The 20,926-nt window shown below is 43.5% G+C and overlaps 1 protein-coding gene across 2 annotated transcripts in view; it reads left to right on the top strand.

Annotated features, from left to right (window-relative positions):
- The window catches only part of EVC2 (EvC ciliary complex subunit 2), a 156,761-nt gene that overhangs the window by 5,364 nt on the left and 130,471 nt on the right, over window positions 1-20,926 (top strand). For both annotated transcript variants that reach the window (XM_024204504.3, XM_024204503.3), the window contains exons 2-6: window positions 1,451-1,505; window positions 7,570-7,736; window positions 8,282-8,347; window positions 16,211-16,397; window positions 19,404-19,513. In XM_024204504.3, coding sequence (XP_024060272.2) covers window positions 1,451-1,505; window positions 7,570-7,736; window positions 8,282-8,347; window positions 16,211-16,397; window positions 19,404-19,513 — 585 coding nt within the window. The remainder of the gene's footprint in view (window positions 1-1,450; window positions 1,506-7,569; window positions 7,737-8,281; window positions 8,348-16,210; window positions 16,398-19,403; window positions 19,514-20,926) is intronic.

Genomic DNA, 20,926 nt, shown 5'->3' with positions numbered 1-20,926 from the left:
AGGGGGCCGGGTGGGTGATTCTAGTGCAGTAGAGGAAACTGAGCACGGGAGCTGTAGCCAGAGAACCCCAGCTCCTAGAGGAGGGGACCTGGCTGCAGGTAAGAGCTCGGGCTGGGGCATGCACCACGAGAAAACCTCTGGTATGAAACTGGGGGTGGCGGGAAGTGCCCCCTGGCCCTCCCTAAGTGGTGCCCTGGCATGGTATCTGAAGTAGGGGACCCAAAAACGAAGGCTCCCCAATTAGTGAACACATTGAAAATTTGGGCCTAAATGACTTGAATGTAGCAGAGGGAGGAATAAAATCCAGAATTCCTAACTTCCAACATTGTGCTTTAACCACTAGACCAGGGGTGGCTAACCTGTGGCTCCGGAGCCGCATGTGGCTCTTCAGAAGTTAATATGCAGCTCCTTGCATAGGTGCTGACTCGGGGGCTGGAGCTACAGGTGCCAACTTTCCACTGCTCAACCCCAGGCCATGCCATGCCTTACCCCAAGGCCCCTGCCCCTTCCTGCCCCCTTCCCTGAGCCTGCTGCACCCTTACTCCTCTCCCCTCCATCCCAGAGCCTCCTGTACAATGCGAAACAGCTAATCGCGGTGGGCAGGAGGGAGGGGGAGGTGCTGATCGGCAGGGCTCCCAGCCTGCAGAAGGTGCTGGGGGTGGGGAGGGGGGAGCTGATTTGGGCTGCCGATGTATTACTGTGACTCTTTGGCAATGTGCATTGGTAAATTCTGGCTCCTTCTCAGGCTCAGGTTGGCCACCCCTGCACTAGACTATGCTTCCTGACCATATAGTTTATCTTCCTTATACTTAACCACAGTACTTATCTTTGCTTCTATATTTTTGAAAGATTTAGGAGTGCCACTTATGACCTAAGAACTGGACGTATACTGGGTAACCCATTGTCTTTCACCCACCATATACACATTATTTCGTGACATGGAGAACATAGTGGATGTAGTTAGAAACACAGATCTAACTCTGAGATTAATAAAAGGCCTAATGAAGAAAACCAATAAAAAAATATTATCACCAGAAAGTCAAAAATTTTATGCGATGGTTTCACCACTAAAGAAATATTTTAAAGTTGGGAAAATGTTTTTTTGCTGCATGTGGCTAATTATTATACATAGTAAGAGAGTACACTTGCCCCAGAAAGCTCACACTCAAATTAAACAAAGGACAGGAGAGAAATAAGTTAAGTGACTTGCCCCAGAAGCATGCAGCAGGTCAGTGGTAGGGCCAAGGCATAAGAACGCAGACCCCAGGTCCAGTGCACTATTCATTAGTCGCTGCCACTTCTCATAATCTTATGAGTTTTGAGAAATCAGAATTTGTACTTTAGTGTAAAGCACATTGCCAGTTTGAGACTTAGAATAAACAGTATTAGAAATGTATTTTGTAAATAAGGTCCTGGGTTTATAGTCACTCTTCTTTTGTGTTAACTGTAGGTTGTTACAGATAAGCAGCGGATTCAAAAAAAGAGAGACCGCTTCGGTATGACAGGTATGTATTCATTTTAACTGCCCTTCCAATTGTTCTAAACCTCGAAGTGCTGGAGAATCCTGGGAGCCAGATGCTTTTAAAAAGTTTGTTTTATAATAACATTTGCAATATAACAAAACATGATGCATCTCTGTTTCTCAGTCGCTATAGCTATGTCTGCACTTCACGGTAAACCTGGGCCTGTGAGATCCAGGCTTGTGGACTTGGTCGTTCTAAGCCGATGCTGAAGCATCCACGCTGCATTTTAAACCAGGGCTTACAGTTGCTGGACCTGGGTCTCACAACTGTGCTTATGTGTCCACACTGCATTAGGCTGACCTGACTTGGGTCTGCGGTTTGAGCTGCATTTACACTGGAAACTGACAGGGCTTGGACCTGAGTCACAGCAGGACTCGGGCTCTGACCCACCCATCCAACAGGGTCTAGAACCCAGATCCTGAGTAAGCTTGGGCTTTGGCCAGCATGCAGGGCCACCATAAAAAAGGGCAACCATGCAGGAGGTGTAGGGCAGCCAAAGTGACCCACCAATGGAGCATCGTGGCATAGCTGTAGCACCTCCAGCCGAGGTGCCCCAGAGAAACATTTATGTGTTCATCAAAATATATTATCCCATCCCTCACTGAAATGTGCATTTTAGTTCCTAATACCATAGTCTGTGGCAAGCAAATCTTCTTTTGAGGCAGACCGGATAAGGGAGAGGCCATCTTGCTGAATTGTGGAGGAAAGGGGGCTCAGAAGTAGGTCCTCCTTTTCCCGGTAGTGTTCCCCCTTTTGTGATAGAGTAATGGTTTTCCCATTTCAATTTCCCGAGTGGTAGGTAATGGTAAACTTGAATCAAAAGAACAACATGGCTCACCTTAGCTGCCTCTGGTTCAAAGCTCAGGCCTTGTGGAGGTACTGGAGGTTCTTATGGGCAGTAAATACCTGTACTGCGTGCTGAGCTCCCTCAAGGTGGTGATGCTATTCTTCTAATGCAGTTTTGATTGTGAGCAGCTCCTTGTCGAGTATTTCATAGTTCATCTCTGTGGGGATGATTTTTTGAGAGTAGAATGCACAGGTGTGAAGAACTGACTGGGGTCTGAGTCACTGAGAGAGTCCCATCCTGAGGGCCACATTAGATGCATCTGCTTCCACTATAAATGGGTGAGTTGGGTCAGGGTGTGCAAGAACTGGGGTTGTGGTGAAGGCAGTCTTGAACTGGTTGAAAGCGAGCTGGGCTTCAGGCAGCCAAGTGAATCAAATGGCTTTATGAAGGAGGCAAGTTGGGGGCTATTTGTTCACAGTTGTTGGCAATTAATCAACTATTAAAATTTGCAAAGCCCAGGAAGCACTGAAGTTCTCAGTGGGTCTGGGGTGCTGTCCAGTTACGAATGACTTCCACCTTCTGCATATCTATTTGAATGCTCCATATAACCTAAAAATTCAGTGGTGGTCTGGCGTACAAACTAAGCTTTCATAGTCTCTCCAGGACAGACTGACATTATGGCAGTGCTGCTCAGGGCTTCTCAGAAAACACCAATATATCATCAAGGTAAATGTCCCTGAAAATTGTTTATGAAATGTTGGAAGGGCATTGGTTAAGCCGAACAGCATTACTAAATAGTCAGAATGCCCATATCAGGTATGAAAAGCTGTATTCCATTCATCCCCAGGCCTTATGCATGCTAAATTATATGTCCCTGAAAAATCAAGTTTAGTGAAAAGGTTCTGACAGTCCAGCAATTCCAGGATGAGATGTAGGGGGTACCGATTTGAATAGTCACCTGAGTCAATGCATGATAGGCTATGCAGAGGCATAGTGGCCCATCCTTTTTTCACACAAAGAGGACTAGTGCCCCCCTGCAGAAGTGGATCTCTGAATGAAGCCCTTTGTGAGATTGTCCTGCTCTACATGCTTAGTGCATCCAGCTCTGGTTTGAAAAATAGTGTCTGTCCATCCACAGGGCACCTTGCCCTGGGTTATAGGTCTATTGGACAGATGTAGTCCCTGTGTGGGGATAGTGAATCTGCGTTTTTGTTTTAAAACACACCCAGGTAGTCTCAGTACTTGTCAAGGAGGCTGAGCTTCTGGTTTGGGGCTGCTTTCTTCTGGTTACCCCCTACAGTCCAGGGTCTCACTTCTTAGGGTCTTATCCAATCCTGGGACCATGGATGCGACCACTTGGGGTTAGTCGATTTGTTGGAGGCAAGCTATCTGGCAATATTCGGAGGAGAAGCTAATGCTCCTCTGTCACCAGGAGATCCACTGGGAATGCAGCTCCAACCAAGGAATGCCAAGAATTATTGGAAAGAATGGAGAGCAGATCACATCAAAACATACTAATTCCCGATGCCCTTCCGTTTCGGCCTCTAAGGGGACTGTCTCTTAGGTCACCAGTCCTGATGATAGGGATAACCCATCAATTGCGTCCACCAGGTCCGGTGTGGGTTTTGGCAGGAGAGGAATCTGTAGGGTTTGGGCTGCCTTAACATGTATAAAGTTAGCAGCAGCCCTGGAGTCTGTCATTGCTAGTTGCAGGGGAGTCTCCTGCGCTTGCTCCAAGATCCGCAACTGCAGTGGCAATTGGAAATGTGGGGAGAGCCCACGGTTCCTGGGTTGGGCTCTGTTTGAGGGTGGCTACAGAGCATGGAAGTCTGGTGATGCCCAGATTGTACCCCCGGTACTGGGCCTGGGCTGGTCTATTCCTGAGCTCTTTCAAGCTAGACAGGAGGCAAAGGTGTGTCCTGGCTCCACACAGTAAAAACAGATTCAGCTATTGTGAACATTCCTTCTTCTCCAGGGTCAGGCATGACCAGGGTGACCCAGATTGACTTGCATGGATTCAGGACTTGGTTCTACAGGTTTGGTGTAGAGGGTGGGCATAGCAGTAGTAACATAACACTCTCATTGAGCATCATAGATTTTGCTGAAAAGCATCCTATTTTTTTCTGTTTTGTCCTACCTCTTACCCTCTGGTTTATTCTCACAGCATCTTTATCTTTGAAACAACAAAAGCTAATGGCAACATTGGAAATTGAAATGCAGTAAATTACTACCTTTGTCTGTTCAGTGGTGTGTGTAATTGAAGGGACTTTAAATTGGTTCTTGTGTGAGGGCTGCTTTTGAGGACACAGAATAACTCCAAGGGGGCGAAAAAACAAATATAGTAAACAAATGCATTTTTGAAAAACAAAAATAAGACAAGGTAACTGAAAGTTTTGTTGACGTTAGGCCTCATTAGGAAAAACAAATTTCTTTACAGATTCAAAATATGCAGCTTTGGTGGAAGGGCTAACGATTAGAATTACTGTATTTATTGTTAAAAATGCACAATTTTTTCTATTGGTAACTGAGCATCAGCACCGAGCTTGGCACTTTACACCTAAGACATGGCCCATGCCCTGACATGGCCCATGCCCTGACATGGCCCATGCCCTGACATGGCCTATGCCATGTCTTACAATCTGCTGTAATTCTGACACTGACAAAACCAGTATGGTTTATATGAGTTCGGATGTGGTGCAGAGGTATATGAATGTCAAAGAACGGACTTCTGGGATTCTGCACCCACTGCTTGCCAGATTATAGCTCAAACTCTTAAATTCCAGATTACTCTGTTTGTTTTTGTGACTAATAACTGCCTCCATTTCAGCTTTCCTTTTAAAAAAAAAAAAAAAAAAAAAAAGTGTGCCCCACTTTACTTTGTGTGTCATTCACCTCCTATGATGGCTGGTTGTCAGAGGATAAAGTCTACTACACATGCCAGCTTCAGAAGTCAATCCTCTTAACAGTGGAGTTCCAAGATTCAGTCCCTAATGATGACCAGTAATTGAGGTCATTGCAAATGCAAGCTCCACCTCTTTGCACATAGATTACCAAAATGGGAGAGACTACAAATGGCTAACAGATTCTTCTCTTACATATCTATCCCCTGGACTCATAGGAAAGGGAGCAGAGAATATGGTCTGTAATTGGACAGCAAAGATTTTTCTTAATAATTCATGTATCTGACACCTATGATATTGTGCATAATATGAATATATGGGATTTAGTGAATTCAATTGTAATCTCAATGGCAAAATATTCAGAGTAACCTTTCGCCTATTGCAATGACTTCATTGTTATTTTAGTTTTCCAATATTTTTAATTTGCAGTTCAATATAAAGTGCTTCCTGAGCACAATAGGGTTCCAACCTTTGCAACTGATAAGCTTTGACTTCTACATATGAAGTCAACGGGTGTTTCATGGGTGTAGAAGTCCATCTGTGTGCTGTCATTTCAGGGTTGGAGTCTATATTGGCATCTCAATTATTATGGTAATCATAATTGTTTATTTAAATCCTGCTCACCAGGGCTTTGATTTAAGTCACCAAATTCACTTCTAAGGGCTTAGTCCTAAAAGGTGTGAGGTGCAAACAGAACCTTATAACAAGTGGTAAATACTACTTGGAGTTGGGCCATAATTCAACATAACTAATCCCAACAAAATACAACAGAGAAATATCCTATATAATATACAGAAAATATGCTGTTTGTTTCACATTTCTTTGGTTGAAAGTTTGTACACAAATTTATTTTTTTGTCAAAAAAACCCAGCATTATTAAAAATGAAACTTTTAATAAAAAGTTGTAGACATTATGAAAACCTTCTACTTCTCACAAAATTTTCCAGCACTGTTTTAATCAAAATTCATATGGAAATTATTTTCAAAATTATCAAAAATTTTACTGAAACCATGGGTTTTCAGAAAGCAAACATGTTTTTTGTTTAAATGAAAAATTTCAAACGTGAGTTTGATAAAAATTTCAGTAAAAAATATTGAGAACATTTCACAAAAGATGGGACATGTCCATTTCAAACCCTGGAAACGGAAACAATTTAGAAATTTTTAATTTAAATTATTTTCCAATTTACTGATCAACGCCAGTTTGATTAAACTACGTTTTAGCATGAGCAGCCATTCATAGTAATACTGGATCTTATCCCTATATGAAAGATGTTTAGATAGTACAGTGATGAGTGTGCTGTAAGAACTTGTGTTGAATAGACTAATGCTATTAAATTATTTTGGTTTATATTTTCAGAACTATTCATCATAGGCAAATCTTTTTTCAACATGTTATAAAATAATATTGGCATTACTGTTTTACATAATGTGATTTGACTGTATTACAATTTAACGGAAACTCATTTGAGAACAAAGCACCGATTAGAAACATTTTAATACAGTCTAAATGTTTAATGGTTTACTGGCAGACTGTGTCTTTGAAGCACAAGGCTTTTTTATATTTAGGTATCTCATGTTTATAAAGCTCTTCAATTATTCATGCTTTTCTGAAATCTTAGTGTGGGCTGAAATTATTAATTGTTGGTTTAAGCCTGAAACCTGTTAATTGAGGTATAATTTGTTTTAAATCTGAATGACAAAATTCTGCTCTTGGAGATGCACATACAAAACCTTTTCTCTGGGCTCCCAGTGAGAGTTGTGTGCACATATCTGAGGGCAGAATTTTGCCTGAAGTTTATTATGAATTGTATAGTTTGATTATTTCAGAAAGTGACACTGGTTCCAATGTTGTACACACTTCCCACTGAGAACAGAGCCTGCTAATTAAAGTTGTCTCCTTTGGAATGAGAGGGAGTAAGGTCAGCAGTTACGGCACTAGACTGGAAATCAGGAAACCTAGTTCTGTTCTTGTGTCTGCTACTGACCTGCTGTGTGATCTTGGGCAATTCACTTCACCTCTCTGTTCCTCGGTTTTCTTCTTGCCCTGTGCCTGCCTTGTCGTGCTCCTTCAGGGAGGGATTGTCTTATACTGCGTTTGTCTAGCAAAATAGGGCCCCAATCATAGAAAGGAAGGGCTGGAAGGGACCTCATGAGGTCACCTAGTCCATCCCCCTGTGCTGAGGCAGGACCAAGTAAACTTAGACCATCCCTAACAGGTATTTGTCTAACCTCTTCTTAAAATGGTTGAATCCTCTTTGCTACTGCTATGCACAGTGGCAAGTGTTTGCCACGTGGGATCTAGAGTTTGTGAGACAGATGCTTTAGTTCTAACGTAGAGTATTACTTTCACTTTCAGCTGTAGAATTACTGGGAACAGGATTAAAGGGAACAAATGAAGACCATGATCTGCTTTTGACTTCCGCAGCACCAGATGTGCATGGGATCCATTCACTGTTTGCCTTGATCCCCTCATGGACAAAGAAGATTTTGTTCAAACGAGAGTCTACCATTAACCAGCAGCTGGTCAGTAAGACATGGTTGATGTTTAATATCTGAAAGGGTTGAAGAGAAGTAAGATCAGCAGTAGTCTATCACTGGGAATTTAGTACTTAATTAGTATACAGTTTCTAATTGTGTCTCATATGATTATGTTCACCTTCGGCAGCTTCAGCAGTAACATCTAAATGCGTGAGTTCCTTATAACTATAGTAACAGGTACAGTCAAGTGTATGCCATATAAATTCTAACGCTCAAAGTAATAAAATGCATCTGTACCATTTGATGAATTTGTTTCTGCACATTGTGCATTTTGTCATGGAAGTCTGGTCACCAATAATGAACATATGTCATTTAGGCTAATAATTATATGGGAGTAGATAGTTTAAACAAATTTGTATAAACAGATAAAAGAAGATTCGTTGGTGGGATGGCAGAGCTCTTAAACACCAAGGTTGAGAATCAGTTTAACTTCTTTTTCTCTTTCTTCAATACATTACACAACTTGTGTTGTAGTTTTATATTGAGATGAGTCCATATACAACACAGATTTTTGTTTTTTCCCTCCCCAGCCGGAAGATGTGCCAAGAATTTCAGTGTCTTCTGGGTATGGGATAACTCTTCAGAAATGTGCAGTGGTAAGTTTCGAGATACTGCTTTCTCTTATTTGAGGAAGTATTAAGATCCAAATCTTCTGTGAATATTTTTTGTCCAGTTATATAAATAAGACCCCTAATATAACCCAAAGCCAGTACACAGAAACAAACACTTTTACATTGTATAATACAGGGAGGAAGTTGTTATACAGGAAATGTAATCTAATACTTCAACATTATCTGTAAGGAATGAGCTTTGAAACAATAGTCAGCAGCATTTACTAACACTGTACAGAGTACAGAACATTACTGAGCAGTGTAGTCTTTATATTATTGATGAGTTGATATTGCCAATGGTATCTTAAACCATAGTAACCTGTGACATGGGTTCATGCTCCCTAAAGGCTACGGTATCAGAATTAGCAGGGTGAGAACCACTATTAGGAATATCCTTAGTTCTGGAGACTCTAGGAGCACATGAGGAATGATAGCAGTAACCTCAACAGCATCTGCAAATGATCAATCTTCCCTTTATTAAAAGCCTTACTACACATATAATCAATGCCACAGCTATAGATACATAAGTGAAGATGGCGAAATATCATAAGATGTCCAACATCGATGTTTTCATACAGGTTGAACCTCTGTAGTCTGGCACGATCAGGTCCGGCAACATCCGTGGTCCGGCATGATTTTATTTATGTTTTTTATGCTTCATCTACTTATTTCCTTGTGCCAATGCAATAAAATTGTGTAACAACGGTAACAATTTGTTATGAAGAGAGCCGGTAAGCCTTGGCTAGGCGCCGTTGCAAGCGTTGTTCTGTTTATTTGCTTCAGAGAGATTAAAAATAAAAAGAGACCCGCTCACTACAATATTGACCTCATGTGGTTCTTCAAATTCTCTAGTTCAGCACCGGTCAGGTCCTGAGGGTGCCGGACTACAGAGGTTCAACCTGTTCTTGCCTCCCCAAGGGTACCATCAAGATGGGTGGATCTCTCAACAGAAGGTTACCTGTAGAGCAGTGGTTCTCAACCAGGGGCCCAGGGCCCCCTGGGGGTTGTGAATAGGTTTCAAGGGGTCTGCCAAAATAAACCAGAGAGCAGGGCCAGTGTTAAACTCACTGGGGCCCAGGGCAGAAATACCAATTCTGAGCCCCGCTGCCCAGGGCTGAAGCAGAAGCCTGAGCAAATTAGCTTTGCAGACCTCTCCCCCCGCCCAGTGCCATTGGGCCCTGGGCAGTTGGTCTCCTTGCTACCCCATAATGTAGACCCCCTGGCTTTTAATCTACTGAAAAATAGTTGTTGTGGCACAGGAGGGCCATGGAATTTTTATAGCCTGTTGGGGGGGGCCTCAGAAAGAAAAAGGTTGAGAACTCCTGCTGTAGAGGGTCTCCTGATGGATTCTTCCTCCCTATTCATACTGAGGATCCCTTTTTATTCTGTGTTACACTCATGCCCATAGCCCTTATGCAGATGCATGAGGGTTCCAACCTCTTTTCCCGTATCTGGACTTCCACACTCCATAAAATTTGGGGTGCCTCACTTTTCATAGGGTATCCTCTTAGTTCTCCTTATTTTAATTAGCATTTACATCAGTAAGTTCCCATGGTAACCTGCCCTCACTGCAGAATTTCCCACGATGTTACAATCTTGCAGAATTGATGGGTACGTAGTGGCATATTTTCCAAACTTCACTTATTAGCATATATTTTACAGTAACCTTGTAACTTCACTGGTACCCCCTCGGTTACCTGCTCATGCCTACCCTTTAAGGCCTAATGTATCTAAGAGAAAATCTTACAGGCCTCAGCCTGCTAGCCTTGCATTAAGCCCTACTTTGCTTATAACCTAATGCACACTCATAAATGCTTGCCAATCTTATACCTCTATAATACTATCCTACTTATTGCTATACCTATGCCTACAATTTAAATCTATTCACCACATGTTAATTATATATAAATTAATCACAGCAATAGATAACACAATTAGATATGCCACAGCAGATACTAGGAGGAAGTCTAGTGTAAACATAGAGTGAAAGAGACACTCAAACTGAAATATTTTATTAAATGACTCAATATATTTCAATTACTGCACCTGGCCCTTAATCCATCTGCCAATGTTTGGGGCTTTACAATCTCATTTTCCAATTTAAAAAAAATATTTTTTCTCTCCCCCTGCTGTTTGAAAAACTCACACAAATGGAGGGAAACTGACAGGGATAACAGTGAAAATGACTATACACAAAGACTGCTGTCAAATACACAGAGGGCCAGATTTCCAAAGATATTTAGGTGCCTAAAGATGCAGACAGGCCCCTAGTGGGATTTTCAAAAGTGCACCAGCAGCCTAGATGCCTAACTCCCATTGACTTGAGGCACTTAACCTGCTTAGGTGGGTTTGAAAAATGGCTATTTTTCCAGTTTGTTTATTTTGGGCCAGATTTTTAAAACCTAATTTGGGTTTTCGTTTTTACTCTGGTCGGATCAGGTTTGAATATTTGTAATCACAGCCAATTTACTCTGCTTGTCCCTTGCATGGAGAAAGATAGTGTGTCATGCTTTAAGTCAAGCTTGGATTCAGCCTTTCAAATGACCCAGCGTACAAGCATTGGGAATTTAGCAGCTGATTTGAAAATATTGACCTGGTGAACTGGACCAGATCATATGCACAGCGTGGAAAATAGGAAATGGAGAATACATATGCGTTACATTGCAGAGCCTAATTAACTGTAATGTTATCATCAAAATGGCCATAGGTCATAATTAGCAAGACTGAATATTGATAATTTCAGTTACATGAAGTGGTGAGACAAAACCTCCCGCTTCAGAAAGCTTTATAGAGCAGATTCACTACTCCTTTATTATAAGAAGATCTTGGAAAGAGAGTTTTGAAACACTTGCATATTTGATTCTTTCTGCTACTCATAGTACAACCTAGGCAGTCTCATTAAAAATGGCGAAGTCTTGCTGCGCAAGATCAAAACTAGTCTGCTTCAGATGGTAGGATTATCAAGAAATAATCTTTCAATGCTGCCAGTTGTAAATTAAAAAAAAAAATTGTTACATGTGAATTGTCTTCCACCTTTGGATCAAATTCATATTTTATTTTAACTTACTAAGCTTGCACTTTTATTTGAATCCTAATACATCTGAACAGACATTTTCCTCCTAACACCTGGCTGACCATATGGCAGTCTCTAGTAATTTAAATGGAAAAGTAAGATCTACTTTGTTCCTCCATTTTAGGAATGTTTGAGGCATTTCCTTTGCAAAACCAGCAGGGAAATGACATACATTTACTCATTGAGGGACAGATTCTGTAGTCCCTTCCTCACGTAGATAATGCCACTGAAACCAGGGTGTAAAGATGACTCACATATAGTGGGCCTGGCTCCTCCATTTGTACATTGGGAGCCGGGGGAATAAGGGCCCAATTTGATCAGTGTGCCCTTTAAACTAGTGGTTCTCAAAGCCGGTCCGCCACTTGTTCAGGGAAAGCCCCTGGCGAGCCGGGCTGGTTTGTTTACTTGCTGTGTCCGCAGGTTCGGCCAATCGCGGCTCCCACTGGCCACGGTTCGCCGTCCCAGGCCAATGGGGGCTGCGGGAAGCCGCGGCCAGCACATCCCTCCGCCCGCGCCACTTCCCGCAGCCCCCATCGCCCTGGGACAGCGAACCGCGGCCAGTGGGAGCTGCGATCGGCCGAACCTGTGGACGCGGCAGGTAAACAAACTGGCCCGGCCCTCCAGGGGCTTTCCCTGAACAAGCGGTGGACCGGCTTAGAGAACCACTGCTTTAAACTGTGTCATTCACCAAATAATGAGAACATCAATGTGTTAGTGCTTTACAGTTGCAATAATCTTAAACAGGGCCCTGGTAGATCTTTATAAACAGATGCAAGGTATAAATGATTCTTTTTCCTTTTTTTTTTTTTTTTTGGTGAATGACACCTCTCACTGTCACTTGAATTCCCATGTCTTACACACCGGATGTGTGGGAATCATTCCTAAAGCTCTTCCACCCTTTCCCCAACATAAGATTCTGTCTGCAAGTTCCTGATCCTTCTCCCTTCCCTGATTACTCTCCCCCCTCATCCCTTCTGTCCTGACTGTTTCCTCTCCTTTCCACCCTTCCCCCATTTTTGCTTCTTCACCCCAGTCTCCTGTGTGCTAGTCCATGGGCTGATAGCATTTGCTGATTGCCGTTTAGAAACAGAGGACAAAAAAACCAGGGCTCTATAGTTACTCAACTGTCTCTGTGAGATGCTGCTTCTGCTTCAGGCTGACAGCATCAGGGTCTACTGTAGGAACAAGAGCTGCAGGTTACAAGTGAATGCCAGCGGTTTAAGGGAGATTGTGGCCTCTGGGCATCTATTCCCTATGATAGCTGCAGCTGTAGGAAGTTTTCCTCAGTGGAGGTGAGGTGTAAGGGTTTTCCCTCTCCTTTGCTATCTGTTAGAATGTTTTCTCTAGTGCTTGTCAGCGAAATATCTAAGATCTCCTGTTACTCCCAACTACTCACCTTCAGGCTCTTTCTAATCAGAAGTGAGGAGGCAGAACTCCAATGTAACTATTATTATAGCATTCAAAAATGTGCAGATGTATCTGAAGACATCATCCCTTTGGCCAGCTGAGGAGAATTGCAATAAGAGGCAGGAGCTGTTGTGAAAGTGGGAAGGAGTTGCTAGGGCCAAACACCGAATGAAGGACTTTATTAGAATATGGAAAATAGGATTATCCTTTAAACTACTCTCTCTTTCTACTTCACTTTAAGGAATTTGCCTAGAATTTTCTCCAGTTCCCCCCATGATACAGGTGTAAAGAAACAGCACACATCTGTGTACCCAGGAGCCACATATGAAAGGTGGCTTTGGAAGCCTATTTGTGCCCTGTCCTCACAGTGGAGAAATTTTTTGCAGAGCATGGGAGGAATTAAGCATGTGGGGCCTGATCCAGTAGGTGTGCTCTGAGCATGCCGACCTCCACACAAAACGGCGAGGGAGCAGGAGGAAGCCTCCTTTGTAAGCTTTAGCCTAATGGTTAGGGAACTCACCCAGGATGTGGGAGACCTCAGTTCAGTTCCCTTCTCTGCTTGTTGAGGAGAAGAGATTGGAACAGGACTTCTCACCTCTGGTCAGGGCCCCAACCACTGGACTGTGGGATATTCTGATGGGAGATCAGTCTCTCCTGTTTGAAGTTTTATAGAAATAATTAAATCTGCACTGGGCCAGACTGAGAGAGAGAGACTCTGAATGACTCTGTAGTCCACACCCTTCTTGTTTGTAATTCCCATTGGCTAGCTTAGGTGACTCCCCCACCTAGTGTGTGCTGACTTTTGTGGATTCCATTCTCAGGCACCTGTCTCTCTCCATGCATTGTGTAGTAGAAAGTGTAGGTGCCTAACAAAGGATTTGTGGAGTTTTGTGATTTCCAAGACGCAGATTATTTAGGTATTACAACCGCAAAATCCCTTTGTGGATCCAGGCCCAAGGCCTGCTAAATAGAGATGGAACAGTGTTGTGGAAGATTTGAATCTATATAAATATGTGAGAACCTCCTCTTAGCCAACGCTGAGTGATGAAACTGTGGGGTAGACTGCAGGCCACACTTGCAGGTTGGGAGACTCTATCCTGGGAAGCAGTGATGCTGAAAAGCAGTGACACTGCAGGTCATGGTGGATAATCAGCTAAACATGAGCTTCCAGTGTGATGCTGTGGCCAAAAGGGCTTGGATGTATAAACAGGGGACTATGGAGTAAGAGTTGAGCAGTTATAGTACCTCTTGTGTGACTGCTACTGGAACACTGTGTCCAGTTCTGGGTCTACAATCCAAGAAGGTTATTGAATAATTGGAGAGGGTTCAGAGAATAGCCATGAAAATAATTAAAGGATTGGAAAACATGTTTTGTAGTGAAAGACTCAAGGAGCTCAATCTGTTTGGCTTAACAAAGAGAATGTTAAGGGGTGACTTGATCACAGTCTGTTAGTAACTACAGGGAAACAGATATTTGATAATGGGCTCTTCAGTCTAGCAGACAAGGGTATAACGTGATCCAGTGGCCGGGAGTTAAAGCTAGACAAATTTAGACTAGAAATAACAATAACGGTAATAATCTGTAAAAACAAGAAGAATCAAAGTAAGCGGGAGAGCGTAATAGTGTGTGTCTCCACAGTAGCAGTCTGCACTGAACTTCCTCACAAAATGGCTGCTTTGAGCTGCAGCCTAGACTCCTAGAAATTTAAAGTACAACACTCACAAAGCAAATAATAACAGATGCATCCTACATCTACTACACACCCTGGGCATGGCTGGGAATGCCCCAACATGTGAGCTGAGTATGGAAAGACTCCATGTTTGGGAGGAGGAAGAGTTACTGGGGCCAGAGTGTAGCTGACATGTCCTGGTGACCAACTTTAGGCCCCAGAGAGCAAGCATATGGCTTGGACTTCCCAAGAGGTGGGCTGAGCCCAGCAAGGCCAGTGTTTGTCGGGAGAGAGCTGGTTGCAAGGAGGAGCAACCAGAGGAGAAGCAGTCCAGGAATTGTGCCCTGCAGCAGAACGGGGATGTTCCATATTGTCTAAAAATAACTGGGGCAGGGCTAAATAGGGGGAGGAATGGAGTTCCATGGGTGGGACGGGGACTGACAAGCCAGCAGGGGGCATACAGCCCCCGGCTCCAGAGATGGCTGCAGCTGCAAGATAGGGATCCGCGGCCCCAGCTTCAGAGCCCACAAGCCCTGGCCGCAGTCAGGAGGGGGCACACGGCCTGGGGAGGCCACAAGGCAGGGATGCACAGCCCCTGCTGCAGCAAAAGCCGCGGGGCCGGGGTGCATGGCCCCAGCTGCAGCACGACCCCCAGCTGCTGCGGGGCTGCGGCACAGTGGGGGTGGACAGCCTCAGCTCTGAAGCTGGCCACAGCCGGGGGGGTGCACAGCCCTGGGACGCTGTTGGGGCAGGGCACACAGTCCCCCGCTGCAGCTCCCACCACAGGGTTCGGGCGCGCGACCCTGGCTGCAGCCCCCGGCAGACACCGCGGTGCTGGAGCACAGTGGGGGATGTGCAACCCCAGCTCTGGAGCTGGCCACAGCCGTGGGGGGTGCACAGTCCTGGGATGCTGTGGGGAAAGAGCACACGGCCCTGGCTGCAGCCCCTGGTGAAACTGCGGGGCTCGGGCTGCAGGGTTGTGATTCCAGATATCCAGCTTGCAGTTGCAAGCTGTTGCAGCAGGGCAGGGGCACACAGTCCTGCCTCCACCCCGCACTTCAGCTGCTGACAGCTGAAGCGGAAGAAGTCACGGAGGTCCAGTAAAGTCACAGAATCCATGACTGCTGTGACCTCCGTGACTAAATCGTAGCCTTACCCATGGGTCCTAAGGTGAGTTAGCAAGCCCGTGAGATGGGGGGAATAAGAGGCTGTATAACCCTTTCAGACCAGGGGTTAAATAGGAGATCAAACTGCATCGGGAGAATGAAGTGATAGCAAGTGTGACGTGCATTAAGGGCCTTCTCTTCATGCTGCCAAAGCTGAGTGTTATGAATTTTCCAGAACCTGATTAGAACACTGCATTCCAATTCTCCTGTATGAGGTCTCTCTGGGATTTTCAGATTCTTGTTTTCACTCAGTCCTTTCTCTGCATGAGCTGTTATCCTGGATTTCAAACTACAGGTTTTTCTATTGCACTGTCGCCAAGCAACAGCTTGACGTGTAGGAGATTAAAATCTCTCTGGGAGTTTGAAATCAAATGGAGTGTGATGTTGTCAGCAGGTCACTTAAAATGCCCTCAAAGAAAAAGCTTTAACGCACACATGCACGCACACACTCTAAACTAAGTTGGCCTAGTAATTTGCAGCTAAATACTACCATTTCACTCCAAAACAAAACTATTGGTATTTCTGGTTTTAGGTGGCTACTCAACATGATCTCCAAACTGCATATGTAAGACTTCTGATAAATAATACCAACACACCATCTGCATCCAATGTCACAGATCTCATTCTGCTGGACAATATTACTGGCCTCCATGTTCAAGGAACCAGTGGTAATAAGACTACAGATGGGTTCCAGATATATAGGAGAGGATTCCTGCAAGGTAACTAATTAAGCAGTGGCTCTGCTTTTCAATATGTGAAGACAATTTTTGTGACAAGAAAACTTCAAATTAGGATATTTAATTATTTATTCTGGTGACTTAGGTTAAAACAAAAGCACCCTTTAACAGTTAATATATCTTAATTCCAGAAAGGTTTGTTTTCAACTCTGCAATTGTAATATTCTTTCAACTCGGAGGTGTGAGTCAGGCCAAATTTATCTCCAAGCTTGGAGCTGTCTCTGATGTCAGTGGATGCAGAATTGGACCCTTCAGTTGTGTAACACTTAGCTCCTTCAAAACCTGACACAAGTAAAGAATGTTTCTGTATTACTTTAATTCCAATGGAAAGATTTTTTTAAAAAACAAAATCCTGGATAATCAGTATCAAAACAAATCTGATCTGGATAATTTCTTTATCCAAGCTGAAAGTCATGCAGATGGTAACCAAATAGCTTACTCAGTAAAAAGTGAAATTTTATGTTTAAAAATTCTCTCAAAATAATCTAAGACTCTTATCCTGCCATTGGGTCTGCATGGGCATAAGGGTTCACCTGCTTGGAGATAAATGTGGAATTTGGACCTAAAGCGTTGTCTGCAATATAGATAAGGGAGATTTTAGATCTATATAGGGTTCAACCCACAAACAAAAGTAAATCTTTATAACCATAAATGAAACCAAAATACAAGCCCTCTCTAGCCTTGGTTTCAACCCCCTACCTAAAAACTTGGTGTGGAGCCCTGTCCTCCTGCAGGAAATCTCCCTTTTCTGATTCCCAGTAGCTGTTTTTATATCCCTTATTTCCCTGTGTGAGGGGCAAGGGAAGGAAGCCAGAATTAATTTCTTGCTTCCTGGGGTCATGACATTGGCCCTGCACCCTCTTGAAGTACATCTTCAGAGCTGTTAAATTATGATTACTTTTTTCAAGTAAATAAGCAATGGCATGATAGCTAAAAACTGAATACTTTCCAGATAGTAAAATTAGTCCATATGGGGCTTTAGCATGGTAGGAAGTTAATAACTAGAGCCCATTTCTGATAACGGAGGCTTGGTTGGTGGCACAGATCGTGGGATTGGGTATTGAACCTGTTGGCAGCGAGTTACTGGCTTTCAACCCAGAGATTCTTTAGAAAGAATTACCCCCCGAGAAAAGAAACTTGACTTACATTACTGAATTGGCAAACAAAGCTGGAACAATGGTCACATCTGGCACAGCTTCCATTACAGCGGTATTGAATTTTGCTTTCCATGCCAATGGAAGGTGTTTCCATCATTATGAAGAAATCTAAACTACGATGGCAAAACAAGAACAAAGCTCATTTGGTTGTAACTCTCATTCATTGATATGTTAGCCCCCAGCTCAGCCCTAAACTGATCTCCAGTGATGGGCACAAAGATTGTGCCTGATGGTACTTAGAGATGTGTCTGCAGATAGTATGTGTTATACACAGTCACTTCATTGCTTGGAGATGTTCTAAGTTAAAATTCCATTTCTACTTCAGTGAAGTCAGTGACAAAACCTTTTGGCTTCAGTACACTGCAGATGTATGCGGTGGGGAGAAGGTTCGCCTTCCTTTGAAGCATCAGAGATTGGCCACAGCTGGAGACTGGACCCCAGACAGAGTGGACCAGTGCTGTGAGGTGGTACAGAGAATGCTCTTTCTTAGATGCCCGGTTGGTTTGTCTTGCCCATATATTCAGGGCCAAACTGGTTACCAGATTTTGGGGCAGGAAGTAATTTCCCCCCAGTTAATATTGGCAAGGATCTTGATGGGGGTTCGTGTTCCACTGCAGGATGGGGTGCTGGTCACCTGCTAGGATTGACTAGGCATATCTTGCCTAATCAATTCTTTGCCATGTAGGGGCCTCAGGCATTGGTGGTACCATCGTCCCTCTTGTTCTCTGCTCGTGGCACACAACAGTTCAGTCTCCTGCTGACTGAAATGCTTTGATCTAACTAGATTGATGGGGCTTAAAATTAAGGTATGTGTGTGAAGGTTAATGTCCTGTGTTTATATAGGAAGTCAGACTAGATGATCTAATGGTGCCTTCTGGCCTTTAAGTCCATGAAAGTATAAAACGGGAGCAGGATCAACCCCAGAATCAACTACAAGCCTGTACAGGAGACCACTCTTATTAGTTAACTCTCATTTCAAGAGACCACCTCAAAGTATTCCTCCCCCAAGTAATGAGTACAGTTCTTCTCCACTTTTATTAAGACCATCTCCATCAAGCAAATGTTTACTGGTGTCTTGAATGCTCACTTAATACAGATTTCATTGCAGTTATGTCACAAAACGTACTGGGCCAGATTTGCTACTGTAGGGACAGAGCAGGGGGTGAACTGTGCATGTGTACACCCTGTAACTGCAGGGACAACTAAACATGTGTTGGTGGCGGATGTGTGTGGGTTTGGAGGGAGGAGGGGTTTATCTTATTGGAAAATGGAGGCTGTGGTACTGCTGCTGGCCTTCCCCACAGATTCCTCCTAGGGAAGGAAGCTCCAAGGTCCGGCCAAGTCTCCATTGGAGCCTCACCATTAGAGGCTGCCTAGGAGAGAGAATGAACTTTCTCCTATCCCCTTCTGCCCTGCTTTTGCCCATTTTGCACACTGTGTTTGGTGGCTCTGCCCCTCCTGCCTCTAGTGAAGTGAGGATTGCAAGTGGCTTATGCCGCTGCATCCATGTTCTAAGGGGTCTTTCTGCTGATGCAGACTCGCAGCTTGGATTCTATAAGTGGAACCTAAAACGGTATTTCAATCTATTATTTATGTTGAGCCTGATTTTCAGAGGTGCCGAACACCTGCAGCTTCCATTGTCTTCAAGTGTGTGGTCAGCACTTCAGAAAATCAAGCCCATTATTTTCCTATAAAACTCCAAGGATGTGTAACTCTACTGGGTTCTATTCAAGCCTTTTGTATTTACCGATTTAATAAAGAAAATAAAGACATGACTCTGTAATACACTCATCTACATTTAGTTTACACACTGATTTTTCTCTTATAACAGTTGGAGAATACTACTCAATCAACTACATTGCATTTCTTGATGCAAAAGAAACCTGGGATGGCAGAGTCTTGACACTGCCTGCTACATTGACCTTCAACAGTTCATCACTGGTATTTCATTTTCAATTTTATTTTATCCTTTATAATTTATGTACACACAGTATGGGAATACTGGAATCTGCTCTTGGCTGCCTAAATGATGAGGTCAGCACATAGTGATACAAGCTTTTAGACACTATTCTCTGAGTGACTGTGATGAATCTGTAAATACATGAGTATTATACATTAATGATGGGAGTGACTTATGGCACTGGGCCTCTCAAGTTCAATAGATGAAAGAAGTTAGAGCTCTGTTATTTGTGTATTAGCCTATAATTTTCTCCCTATATTTGGGACCTCTCTCCATTTTATCTGTGCATTAAGAAAATAGCAAAGTTTCATCCATTTGTTTTATGAGTATGTTATAATGTAACCTGAATGTGTGAATGTTCACGCTTGAACTCCTTGTTGTCTCCTAGGAGTTGGAAGTTGTGCCATATACCGGTGGAAATGTAATTTCCTTTTTCTTTATAATAGGGTCTCAGATTTTCCCTGGTGGCTTTGCTTTCTTAATTGTGGGCATTCTTAATGTATTTGTTCATTTGTGGCCAATTCTTTTACCGTGTCTTTGTATATATGTAAACAAATATATATTAAAATCCCTTTTATGTAAAGACCAACTGACCATCTTAGTAAGAATGATGACAATTCTTTAAATGGCTCTTTTCATTCAGCATTTAATGACTAATTGGAACAGCCATAGTTAAAAAGAAAAGTCAACCATTAATTGATGGGGGCTAGGAAACTACTTCCCCTATGAACAGGTTTTTCCAGCATTGCCTTTTATGGGGTTTTTGCACCTCCCTCTGAAACATCGGGTATGGTCCACTGTCAGAGAATAGGTGGACCACTACACTGTTTTGATAGTGCAATTTTTTTATGATCTGAAGATGAGTTGTCTGTGCGCGTTTTCCTAAGGGCTAAGGCCATGCATGAAAGGAGTGAGGTATTGAGACGCATTACGTCACAGCACCTAGAAAATCACTGTGATTCACAAAGCCTGAGTTAGTTGCCCAGGCTCCCAATACAATGAATAGGGAGACACAAGCGCCTTAGACAGTGATCCACAAACACCAGTATGCTAGGCAGGGAGCCACCTAAGCTAGGCAATGGGAGATGCTGACCAGTGGTGTGTGCACTAAGCCTCACCCCTCTCACAGAGTTAGGCACCTAAGTCTGGGTTGCAGGGAGGTGCCTATCTCTACCAGCAATTCTCAGCTGTGAACCCTTTCCTGTATTTAGGTACCTATGCTGTTTTAGCAAGAAGCTGGAGGTGGGGGTTGGGGAGGAGGACCTCCTGCATAACTTTTAGCCCAGTGGTTAGAGTTCTCACCTGAGATGTGGGAGACCCCCAGTTCAAGGCTCCTCCTCCACCTGAGGGAGAGAAGGGATTTGAACAGTATTTTGCCACCTCTCAGGTGAGGT

This window comes from Terrapene carolina, unplaced genomic scaffold, assembly GCF_002925995.2.
Source record: "Terrapene carolina triunguis isolate 2854851 unplaced genomic scaffold, T_m_triunguis-2.0 Scaffold66, whole genome shotgun sequence".
Lineage (NCBI taxonomy): Eukaryota > Metazoa > Chordata > Testudines > Emydidae > Terrapene > Terrapene triunguis.
This window is presented reverse-complemented; position numbering and strand designations above follow the sequence as displayed.